Source organism: Camarhynchus parvulus, chromosome 7, assembly GCF_901933205.1.
Source record: "Camarhynchus parvulus chromosome 7, STF_HiC, whole genome shotgun sequence".
NCBI lineage: Eukaryota > Metazoa > Chordata > Aves > Passeriformes > Thraupidae > Camarhynchus > Camarhynchus parvulus.
Window position 1 is genome coordinate 36,063,489 of NC_044577.1, and position 13,145 is coordinate 36,076,633.

Sequence of the window (13,145 nt, forward strand, 5' to 3'; positions counted from 1 at the left end):
CACTAGAAATCCAGGGACATCCTTTCTCCACTTTTTCCAGCAACCTAAATGGGCTGTGGGGAACGAGGTTTTAGAAATCAGAACCAACCCACTGACACTGACAGGGAAATCTGGAGAAATTTGGATCCAAAGGAAAACATGTTGCTGTTTTCTCCTGAAAAGCAGCATAGAACCAGATTAACGGGTCATTTTAACTCCATATTTTCCATTCCTTTTAACTCCATATTTTCCATTCCTTTTAACTCCAAATTATCCATTCTTTTTACTCCATATTTTCCATTCCTTTCAGCCATGCCGTATCCTTGTGGATTTAAGTGTTTCACCTGTGAAAAGGCCTCAGATAATTACGATTTTGATGTTTGTTGATGCCAAAATAACCAGAGGAGTGGGAGGCTCTGGGGTTGGGTCGTGGGGGCGAGGTGGTGGCCAGGTCCTTGTGGGTTTTCTCTGCTCATCCCTGCTCTCTGCCAGGAAGGAGGGATTGGCCATGGGAATGGCTGCCCGGGGAGGGGCTGGAGTCACCATCCCTGGAGGTTTGTAAGGACAGCCTGGATGTGGCCCTCACCATTTGGCTTCTGAGAAGGTGGCAGCACCTTCAGGGGGGATTGGAAGTGCCCCAGAAGTGCTGCCAGGAGAGCAATTAACAAATTAGGCCTTGTTTGGTGAGATAAATTAGGACGGAGGCTGCTGTTCAGAGCTGGAGGTGCAGCACAGTGGTTTTGTTCCCTCTGGGGCCGTGAGCCTGCCTGGAACAGGAGCAGCTCTTTGCCTCGGTGGGACAAGGGGGTGTCGGTCACGGGTTGGACTCGGTGATCTCAGAGGTGTTTTCCAGCCTGGATAATTCTGGCATCCTGTGACTCTGCCCAGGTGGGGATTCTCGGCCGCCGCATGAGCAGGTCCTGGCCGGGCCATGGCCTGGCCACCACGGCTGCTCCTGCTCCTGCTCCTGCTGCTGCCCGGCCGAGCTCCGGCCGCGCGGAGCCGCGACTTCACCGCCAAGGACATCGTCTACCTCCACCCCTCCAGTAAGTCACCTCCCCCTGCTGCCCTGAGTCATTGTGAGGGTCCCCAGGGCGAGGTGAGAGATGGGAATTGACTCCCAAGTTCTCAGAAGGCTGATTTATTATTTTATGATGTTATATTATAGTAAAAGAAATGATATGCTAAAACTATACTAAAGGAAGAGAAAGGAGCTGTCAGAAGGTGTCACGGACATATTTTATGAAAAATCCTTTTGCTAGGATCTTTTCTCCTGAGAAGCTGAGAGGCCTCAGAAACTAAATGCAAACAATGATTATCTGCTGCTGTGGAATGCAACAGGTGCATCTGTGATTGGTCTCATGTGGTTGTTTTTAATTCATGGCCAATCACAGCCCAGCTGTCTCAGACTCTCTGGTCAGTCACAAGATTATTATCATTCCTTTCCTTTGCTAGCCTTCTGATGAAATCCTTTCTTCTATTCTTTCAGTATAGTTTTAATATATAATTTTCTTTTAATGTAATATATATCATAAAATAATAAATCAGCCTTCTGAAACATGGAGTCAAGATTCTCATCTCTTCCCTCGGGCTTGCCTGCAAATTCCACATTTGGTGAGCCCCAAGTGAGGAACATTGCCACAAGAAGTCTCGACAAGAATGAGTAATAAAAACTCGTGGCAGACTCAGAGAGTCCAACACAGCTGGCTCTGTGATTGGACATTGAATTAAAACGATTCACATGCTGGGTAAACAATTCTCCAAGTCACATTCCAGAGGAGCAAAACATGGAGAAGCTGAGGCTTCTCATCTTGCCAGGGGAGGAGGTGATGAGGAGAAGGGTGGAGATGTGGCCCTTGGGGCTGTTGAGGTTCAAAGTACTGATAAATGTGACCTGTTCACCATTTGGCCTCTGAGGAGGTGGCATCACTTTGAGGAGGGATTGAAAGTGCCCCAGAAGTGCTGCCAGGAGAGCAATTAAGGAATTAGGCCTCGTTTGGTGAGATAAATTAGGACAGAGGCTGCTGTTCAGAGCTGGAGGTGCAGCACAGTGGTTTTGTTCCCTCTGGGGCCGTGAGCCTGCCTGGAACAGGAGCAGCTCTTTGCCTCAGCGGGACAATTCCCAGAGTGTTTCAATCCACCTGATATTTTGTTATCAGCACTGATAAAGCTGCAGTGCTGCATGTGAGCTCTGATTCCAGGGGAATGAGCTCTCCCAGCTCCCATTAGCTCCCTTTGTAGTCAGCACTGGGCACTTTGGCTGGGTAAACACAGCTGGAACGAGTCCACAGCGACCTAAATGTGCTGCGGGGGTCGGGGTTTTACAAATCAGGGCCAACCCGCTGACACTGACGGGAAAATCTGGAGAAATTCGCATTTAAAGAGAAAAAATATTGCTGTTTTCTCCCAAAAAGCAGCGTAGAACCAGATTAATGGGGTCATTTTAGCTTCATTATCATTCCTATTAATTCCATATTTTCCATTCCTTTCAGCCACGCCGTACTCGTGGATTTAAGTGTTTCTCCCAAAAAGCAGTGTAGAACCAGATTAATGGGGTCATTTTAACTCCATTATCATTCCTTTTAACTGCATTATTATTCCTTTTAACTCCATATTTTCCATTCCTTTCAGCCACGCCGTATCCTCATGGATTTAAGTGTTTCACCTGCGAAAAGGCCTCAGATAATTATGAGTGCAACCGCTGGGCTCCGGATGTTTACTGTCCCCGAGGTAACCAGCGCCATGCCACCCCACCTGTCCCTGCCAGGGAGCCCCATTATTCCCAGAAATGTGGGATTCTGGAGTTCATCCCTTCAGCTTTTCTGTCTCCTTGCAGTGGATGAGGTTGAGGACTTGGAGCTCTTCCCTGTTTTCCTCTGGCTCAGCTGGGGGATTCAATCAGGCTGGGGTTGCTTTCCTCAAATTCCTGAGTGGTGTGGGTGGGAAGGGACCTTAAAGCTCATCCCATTCCATAGGCAAGGACACCTTCCACCATCCCAGGGTGCCTCAAGCATCCAGCCTGGCCTTGGGCACTTCCAAGGCCTTGGACTCTTCCAATCCAGCATTTCCTTCCTATTTCTCCTCCTGGTGGAATCTCAGGGATGCAGGGACAGCCACAACCTCTCTGGGAATTCCATCCCACCCCCTCCTCACCCTCACAGGGAAGGATTTTTAGGGGTTTTATTTCTTTTACTGGTGAATACATGACCAGTTCTGGCTGCGTTCACCTCCCTCCCCTATGGCACAAATCCACATTCAGGGCAGCCACAGCTGGAATTTTGGTATTTTCAGCAGTTTGATCCCATAAATCCCCTTGGAGTCTGAAATTGGGAACAGCTCAGAAAAGCCCTTTAATAAAATACTCAAATATCAGATCTGAGCTGCCCAGATCTCCCCCTCCCTCTGAGACAAAGAAGAGAAGCAAAAACATCACAGAACATTGAGATTATCCACAGCCCCGGTGAATCCCACTTGGTTGGGTTGTTTTGGGATTTTGCCTTTGGAAAATATTTATTTTGGAAGGAGATGACCCCGCTGTGTTTGCAGCCTGGGTCAGGCCCGTTATCAGCCCAGAATTTGCTTCCTTTGAGCTCAAATCAGCAGCAATAAACCCCCCAGGCTGGCTGGCATTCCCAGATCGTCCTTGTTTGGACAGGAGAAAGGGGCAATAGGGAACTGGGCCCATAAATATTCCGTGTTTTTTAGGGACAAGGTACTGTTTCAGCCAGCGCATGATATACAATAAATACATCAAAAATCAGTATTTTTGAAAAAATTCCATTCTTTGATAAAAATCCTGGACTTTTTTTCCTACTTATCCTGCTGGTGGACTCTCAGGGAAAGGGAATTGAGCAGATAAAGATGTTTTCCAGGTTTTTTAGGGACAAGGTACTGCTTCAGCCAGCACATGATCTACAATAAATACAAGAAATCAAAAATTTCTTATTTTTTAAAAAAATCTGTGATTGGATTTTTAAAAAATAAGATTTCCTATTTCTCCTGCTGGAGGACTCTCAGGGAACGAAAATTGGGCACATAAAGATTGTTCCATGGTTTTTAGGGACAAGGTACTGCTTCAGCCAGCACATGATCTACAACAAATACATAAAAAATCAGTATTTTTGAAAAAATTCCCGAATTTGATAAAAATCGAGGACTTCTTTTCTATTTCTCCTGCTGGTGGAATCTCAGAGAAGGGGAATTGGGCAAATAAAGATTGTCCCAGGTTTTTTAGGGACAAGGTACTGCTTCAGCCACCACATGATCTACAATAAATACATCAAAAAATGGTATTTTTTAAAAAGTTCCAGGATTTGATAAAAAGCCAGCATTTCTTTCCTATTTCTCCTGCTGAAGGGCTCTCAGGGAATGGGAATTAGGCAGCTAAAGATTTCTCATTTTTTAGGGACAAGGTACTGCTTCAGCCAGCACACGATCTACAATAATACAGCAAAAATGGTATTTTTGACAAAATTCCCTGATTTGATAAAAATCCAGGACTTTTCTATTTCTCCTGCTGGTGGAATCTCAGAGAAGGGGAATTGGGCAAATAAAGATTGTCCCATGTTTTTTAGGGACAAGGTACTGCTTCAGCCACGGCATGATCTACCATAAATACAAGAAATCAAAAAATTTCTTATTTTTAAAAAAATCCTGTGATTGGATTTTTAAAAACTAAGATTTTAAAAAATAAGATTTCCTGTTTCTCCTGCTGGAGGACTCTCAGGGAAGGGAAATTGGGCACATAAAGATTGTTCCATGGTTTTTAGGGACAAGGTACTGCTTCAGCCAGCACATGATCTACAATACATACAGCAAAAAATGGTATTTTTGAAAAAATCCCGGATTTGATAAAAAGCCAGCATTTCTTTCCTATTTCTCCTGCTGAAGGTCTCTCAGGGAATGGGAATTAGGCAGCTAAAGATTTCTCATTTTTTAGGGACAAGGTACTGCTTCAGCCAGCACATGATCTACAATAAATACATCAAAAAATGATATTTTTTAAAAAGTTCTGGGATTTGATAAAAATCCAGCATTTCTTTCCTATTTCTCCTGCTGAAGGGCTCTCAGGGAACGGGAATTGAGCAGATAAAGATGTTTCTATGTTTTTTAGGGACAAGGTACTGCTTCAGCCAGCACATGATGAGGGCCAGCGGCGAGAGCGTGTCTGTCACCAAGCGCTGCGTGGCCCTGGAGGAGTGTCTGAGCACGGGCTGCACCTACATCAGGCACGAGGAGTACAAGGTGGGGAAAATATTTAAAAATTATATAGTTAGGGGTTGTTGTGTAAATATAGTCTGTGCAGATATAGATAAAAATGAAAAAATATAATTATAATATAATGCAATATAATATATATTATATTTTATATATTATATTTTATATAATATTATATTATATTATATTATAATATATATATTATATTATATAATATAATATATTATATTATATTATATTATATTATATTATATTATATTATATTATATTATATTATATTATATTATATTATATTATATTATATTATGTAGATATTGCATATATTTCTATTATATAACATTCTGTGATATATTTTAATATTCTATGTATATAATATATACACTATCATGTATACTATTATATACAATATAATATATAATATTATCTATTATATATTATATACATACTGTATAATATATATGTACAATATGTATATGATGTATAAATTATATATACATATTGTATATGCAATATATACGGTATACGGTAATATTTTAGATATATATAATATATATTACATATTATATATTACATACTAATATATGGTATATATTTTGTACATTATTATAGATTACATTATATCTAATAGAGACAATATATTACATATAATATAGTAGAAAATATATATAAATATGTATAAATATATATATAAAAATAGGATAAAATATATTACAATATACAGTGTATAAAAATATATAATATATTGAATAATGTTATATAAAATATATAAGATAGAGAAATATATATAACATACAGTAAAAGATAGATAAGATACAATAGATTTGGTATAGTATACAATATATAATGTACACTATATATAATATACAAGCTATTTCATATAAATACAATAATACAATATATAGTTAATATAATATGTAACAATATATAATAATATACAATACATGATATATAGTATATCATGTACATGATACACTATATACAATATATTACTTATGTTTTATATTTATAATAAAAATACATCTTATATGTAAAATGTATTATCTATATGTATATTGAAGTATATATACGCAATATACTATACAATATCTCATATATTTAAAATAAATACTATTAGATGTAATATGTAATATTAAACAATATAGAACTATATATAATAATGCACAATATATAATTTATATGCAATATATACTATATACAGTATGTACAATGTATATATAATGCATAACTTATATGTGTATAGTATATAATAGATTTTGTGCACTATATAATATGTATAATATTTATCCATCATATATTTCACATTTATGATATAAATTATAATTTATGGTGTAATTGGAGTGTGCCAGAAGTCTGGCTGGGTCAGCGGGTAAATTCAGCTGAAATCGAGTTTCACTTGGGAATGGCAAAAAACGGAGGGGGAAAAAAGAAAATTTTAAAAAAAGGGAGAAAAATTGTTCTCCCAACAGATGGATTAAAAAAAAAAGGAGGTGGAAGGAGAGGGGAAAAAAGAGAAAAATCACAGAGAGCTCCTTTGGAAATGTGCCGTTATTTCCCCTTCATTTTCCTCCCTGGAATCCCTCATTCCCTGTCTGTCTGTCTGTCCGCCCCAGGTGTGCACGTCGTGCTGCGAGGGCAGCATCTGTAACCTGCCGCTGCCGCGGAACGCCTCGGACGCCGTGTTCGCCACGCTGGCCCCGCTGAGCGCCGCCGCGCCGCTGGCCCCGCCCGGCCCCGCCGCACCGGCCGCGCTCGGCCTGGCGCTGCTGGCACAGCGCTGGCTCACGGCCGCAGCCGCGGGACAGTGACAGCGACACGCACCGCGACCGCGACAGGGACCGCGAGAGAGATGGGACTGCGACAGAGACCACAACAGGGACCGGGCAGTGACAGAGACACGCACCGCGACCGCGACAGGGACCGCGAGAGAGATGGGACTGCGACAGAGACCACGACAGGGACCGGGCAGTGACAGAGACACGCACCGCGACAGGGACAGGGACCGCGAGAGAGATGGGACTGCGACAGAGACCACAACAGGGACCGGGCAGTGACAGAGACAGCGAGAGCGACAGGGATAGGGATTGCGACAGGGACAGAGACCGGACAGTGACAGCGACAGGGACCGCGACAGCGACAGGGACCGCGAGAGAGATGGAACAGCGACAGAGACCACAACAGGGACTGGGCAGTGACAGAGACAGCGAGAGCGACGGGACAGTGACAGCCACAGGGACCGGGACAGAGACCGCGACAGGGACAGAGACCGCGAGAGAGATGAGACAGGGACAGCGACAGTCACAGAGACCGGACAGGGACAGCGACAGGGACCGGACAGTGACAGAGACAGGGACCGCGACAGCGACAGGAACCGCGACAGGGACCGGGCAGTGACGGGGACAGTGACAGAGACCGCGACAGAGACCGGACAGGGACAGCGAGAGCGACAGGGATAGGGATTGCGACAGGGACAGAGGCCGGGACAAGGACAGAGACCGGACAGGGACAGCGACAGGGACCAGGCAGTGACAGGGACAGCGACAGTGACGGTGATAGGGACAGTAACAACGACAGTGACGATGACGACCACAGTGACAACGACAGTGACAGAGACTGCGACGGGACAGAGACGTACAATGACAACGACTGCGACAGGACGGTGACAACGACAGGACAGGGACGGGACAGTGGTGACAGTGACAGGGATGGTGATAGGGACGGTAACAGTGACAACAACAGGACAGTGATGGTGACAACGACAGTGACAGAGACCGCAACAGGACAGGGACCGTGATAGGGACGGTAACAATGACAACGACAGGACGGTGACGATGACAACCACAGCGACAACGACAGGACAACGACAGGACAGTGATGGTGACAACGACAGTGACAGAGATGGTGGCAGGACGGGGACAGCAACAGGGAAGGTGACAGTGCCAAGGACAGGACAGGGACAGGACGGTGACAAGACAGGGATAGGGGTGGTGACAGGACAGGGACAGGGACAGCGCCACGCTGGCCCAGCTCAGCCAGCCCGGCCTCCTGAACTCCCGCCTGGTTCTGGCTAATGCCGAGTTTGGGACGTCGCTTTGGGAGCGGAATTCCCGCTGCAGGAACTCTGGGGAGGATCCCGGAGCCCCGCGCTGGTCCCGGGCCCATTCTGGAAAAGACCTCTGAGGCTGGAAAAGCCACCAAGCCCAGCCTAACCTGGGTAAAGCCCGGCTTATCTCGGCGAAGAACTGGCGCTGGAAGTGTTCCTATGTCCGTATTCCCCTCGGGAACAGCCCGCTGGCATCCCCAGCTCATTAACCCCGCCGGCTCATTAACACGCGGTAATTAACACAGGATGGGAGTGCAGCGCTCCCACAGCTCCTGCTCCTCTGGGATGGGCAGCGAGGAAGCAAAGGAGGAGATCCTGTCACCCGGGACACGCGGAAAACAGCTGGAATTCCCAAATTCTGCCAGAGAAATCCCTAAAAATCCACATTTCCGGGGGAAAACTACTGGAATTCCCAAATTCAACCAGAGAAATCCCTAAAAATCCTCATTTCCAGCAGGAAACCACTGGAATTTCCAACCCTCACCAAAAAAAAAAAAATCCATAAAAATCTGCATTTCCAGCAGAAAACAGCCAGAATTCCCAAACTCTGCCAGAGAAATCCCTAAAAATCCTCATTTCCAGGAGGAAACTGCTGGAATTCCCAAAGTCCAGCAGAAAAAACCCTAAACAATTCTAATTTCCAGTGGAAAACCACTGGAATTTCCAACCCCCACCAGAGAATTCCATAAAAATCTTCATTTCCAACAGAAAACAGCCAGAATTCCCAAACTCTGCCAGAAAAATCCCTAAAAATCCTCATTTCCAGCAGAAAACCACTGGAATTCCTAAATTCAACCAGAGAAATCCCTAAAAATCCTCATTTCCAGTGGAACACTGCTGGAATTCCCAAATTCCAGCAGAAAAATCCCTAAAAAAATTCCAATTTCCAGTGGAAAACCGCTCTAATTTCCAACCCCCACCAGAGAAATCCCCAAAAAATCCTCATTTTCCCAAACTGCCGAAGAAATCCCTAAAAATCCTCATTTCCAGCAGAAAACCACTGTAATTCCTAAATTCAACCAGAGAAATCCCCCAAAATCTGCATTTTCCAGCAGAAAACAGCTGGAATTCCCAAACTCCAGCAGAAAAATCCCTAAAAAATCCTCATTTCCAGTGGAACACTGCTGGAATTCCCAAATTCCGCCAGAGAAATCCCTAAAAATCCTCATTTCCCGGAGAAAACCACTGGAATTCCACCAGAGAAATCCCTAAAAATCTGCATTTCTGGCAGAAAACTGCGGGAATTCTCAAACTCCAGCAGAGAAATCCCAAAAAAATCCTCATTTCCAGCAGGAAACTGCTGGAATTCAACCGGAGAAATCCCTAAAAATCCTCATTTCTAGCAGGAAATAGCTGGAATTCCATCAGAAAAATCCCTAAAAAATCCTCATTTCCAGCAGGAAATAGCTGGAATTCCACCAGGAAAACCCCCAAAAATTCCTCATTTCCATTCACACCCCTCAGCAGGAGGATGAAGAGCTGCTCCCCTGATTCCTGCTGGTTCAGGGGGAATATTTCCAATATTTTCCCATTTTAGCCCCAAAGCCCAGAATCTGACAGAGAGGAAATTTACCCCAAACATCTCCTGGGATTTTTATTCCATGGGATTTTTATTCCATGGATTCTGGGCTGTTTGGGTGAGCCGTGGTGCTCGTTTTGCTGGGAAATCACGGATGCAATATTTATTTTTGGAGGTCAAGGAGGGTTTGGAAATGCTGGAAAAGATTCCAAAATCCACTGATCTTGCCAGGAAAAAAGTCAGTGAGCCTGTAATATAGAAATGATCAAAATATATATAAATATAAAGATATATATATTTAAAAAATGGTTTACATGATTTTTTAAAAAGAATCAACTTTGTCTTGCAAAGTCAGTAATAAAAGCAGGGTGTCATGGACTTGCTTTAAACTGTTTTTTAATTAATTTTTTTAAAAAAGAATAATCAATTATTCTTTCAGGAGTGAATTTTTCCCTATTCCTGCTCCAAAGTAACTTGAGCTCTATCAAGTTCTGTATTTGTATTTGTATTTTCAAGGCTCAAAATGCTTTTTTGGGGGGGATTATATGGAAATGGAGATTGCTGGAGAGCTCCCCAGCTCCCAGAATCCATGTGGGATATTCTGGAAAATCAGGAATCTGCTCATGGAAGGGGCTCTCCTGCATTTTGTGGCCTTGGGATGAATTTTCCAGGGAGATTTTTTGGGGGTTCAGGAGCAGCCCTTGCTCCCCACTTCATTCCAGGGGATTTCTCCAGGCAAGGAAAAGCTCAGTGTGTTTTACAGGGGATGTTATTTTAAAAAAATTATATTTTAGATATAAATTATAGATATACATCTTTATAAAAATTGACCTTCACCACTGTTTTGAATGATTTTTAATATAAAATCAACATTTTGGTTTTGGTCTCACCCCCAGCCAAACCTGGAATTTTGCTGTCTTTTCACCCGGTTTTAAGAGTTTTATTCTCTTTTTCTATGCAAATTCCACCTGGAGATTCCCCAAAAAATTCCAAGCCTCTGGCATCTCCCTGGATGCTTTAATAAAAGGAAATTCAAGCGTCTGAACCCCCCTGCAGCAGTTTGGGGTTCCTGGGGGGTTCCAAACCCCACCAATGCTGAGCTGCCCCAAATTCATTTCTTAGGGATCTCGCTTTGAAATGTTTAATTGTTTTTAACAGGTGTAAATTCTTGTACATTTGTATAAATAAAAGGGCTCCATTTAAATATTCACTGTGAGGTGTCTGATAAAATTCCAGCCGTGGAATCAGAGGGAACGCCAGGGAAAAAAATAAAACAAAACCCAGGGCAGGATAAATGGGAGAAAATTATGGAAAATATGGAATTTTCCCAGAGCAGAGAGGGAAAACAGAATTCCAGGGATCCCAAAATAAACAGGAATGCCTCAGATTTGTGTCCAGTAGAAAAAAAATTTAAATTTATACCAAATTGTCCAAAGCAGAGAGGAAAAACAGAATCCAGGGATCCCAAAATAAACAGGAATTCCTCAGATTTGTGTCCAGTATAAAACAATTTATACCAAAATTTACCAGTGCCAGTTTATACAATTTAATAAATAATAATTGGTATTTTAATAATAACAATTTATACAATTTATACCTGGAGCTCAAGAGGAGGAAAGCATGGGAATGATTCATTATTTGCAGGGGGAATTGAAATAAAATTCCCTGAACACAGCTCAGTTTTGGGGATTTTTTTTGGCTACTGGGACATAAAGAAAAGGGGACAGGGACCAGTGAGGGGTTGCTGAGGATGGGCTCCATAAATAACAGAATAAAGATAATAACAGGAATTAATAAATAACAGGATGGAGTCAAATCCCTGCATTTCTTGGGTTCCTGCCTGTAAGGATTATTCATGTTTTGTCCGTGCTTTTGTCCCGAAATTCTGAATTTTCCTCTTTCTGTCCCCTCAGTCCCCAATTTCCTTTTCCACACCCATCCCTCACTCCTGCACCCCCTCTCACCTCACCAGGAGTTCTCAATATTCCTGGAATTTTCTGGATTTCTGGATTTCAAACACAGGGAGCAATGATTACCAGGCACAACAAAAGGAGGAAGAAATGGAATTTCTGCAGGTCACCAAAGCAACCCGAAATAACTGCACTGCAGCATTTCATTCTGCTGCAATTAATTCATTCATTTCTTGCTTCAGATGTGTATTTTTATATATTTTAATATCTATATTTATAAAGGGGATTTTTATAAATATGAGATTTATAGAGATAGACTTTTATATATAGATATATATTTTCTATATTTATATGTACATTTATATGGAAAGGATTTTTAATATATGTGAGATTTATAGGTGCCTTTATATAGATATGTATTTTTATTTATTTAGATACTTTTATATATAAATATTTATTTTTATATATTTATATATTTTATATATACAAAGGAGATTTTTTTATAGATGAGACTTATAGAGAGCTATACTTTCATATATATTCTTATATATTTGCATATAAGATATATTAGCTATTTTTTATATTTATTCCCACAAATATTTCCCCTGGTGTTAATTAGCTAAGCAGAGATAATTATCTATGAGTGTAGCACCTCAACCATCAACAATCCTCTTTCCACTGGCTGAAAACTTTTTTGGGATTTGCTAGTTTAACTTCCATTACTATTATTATTATTTACTATTTTTATTATCATTATTACCATTATTATCATTATTTTTATTGTTGTTTATTTTGTGTTCCTAAAGTTTGATTTTGTAGGAGAAAGTTCAGTCTGGCTCTTGTGATGGGAGGAAAACACAACTGGAACAGCTCCAGCTATTTTTTGGGATTAATGAGAAAATTGTAGTTAGGAAAATATCAGGAACTGGAGCTCCCCTCAAACCCTGGCATAAAACATCAATACTCATTAATATGAATATTATGAATATTATTATTCATTAATATGAATATTATGAACATTAATATTCATGAGGTCAAGGCAAAATTCCCAATATTCCAGAGAGATTTCTGCCTCAGGAAAAGCCACTGGAAAATGGCTTTTTTTTGTCCTTTACAGGACAAAACTTAAAGAACCTGAACATCCCAATCTTAACTGGAATTACAGGGAAGCTAGCTGAAAAGATCAAATCTTCAAGATATTTACAATTAATGTGAAGAATTCTACAATTTTTCCAAGAAAATTCCCCCAGGTGTCCAGTGAGAGCCCTCCTGTGTGGATTTTGCAAGAAGACACAACACATTGCAGTTCTCAACTTCTTTAATCCTCTTGAGAAGGAAAAAAAAATCGGAATAAAATCCTTGGAGTAACAGATTTTATGGAGGGCAGAGGTCAGGGATGGGCTCTGGAATCACAGCACAA

General features: G+C 41.7%; 1 protein-coding gene across 1 annotated transcript in view; it reads left to right on the top strand.

Annotated features, from left to right (window-relative positions):
- Positions 1 to 7,001, top strand: part of LYPD6 (LY6/PLAUR domain containing 6) — a 31,261-nt gene extending 24,260 nt beyond the window's left edge. The window contains exons 2-5 of the mRNA XM_030952544.1: positions 868 to 1,025; positions 2,611 to 2,709; positions 5,093 to 5,223; positions 6,807 to 7,001. Coding sequence (XP_030808404.1) covers positions 911 to 1,025; positions 2,611 to 2,709; positions 5,093 to 5,223; positions 6,807 to 7,001 — 540 coding nt within the window. The 5' untranslated portion in view covers positions 868 to 910. The remainder of the gene's footprint in view (positions 1 to 867; positions 1,026 to 2,610; positions 2,710 to 5,092; positions 5,224 to 6,806) is intronic.
- The last annotated feature ends 6,144 nt before the right edge of the window (positions 7,002 to 13,145 follow it).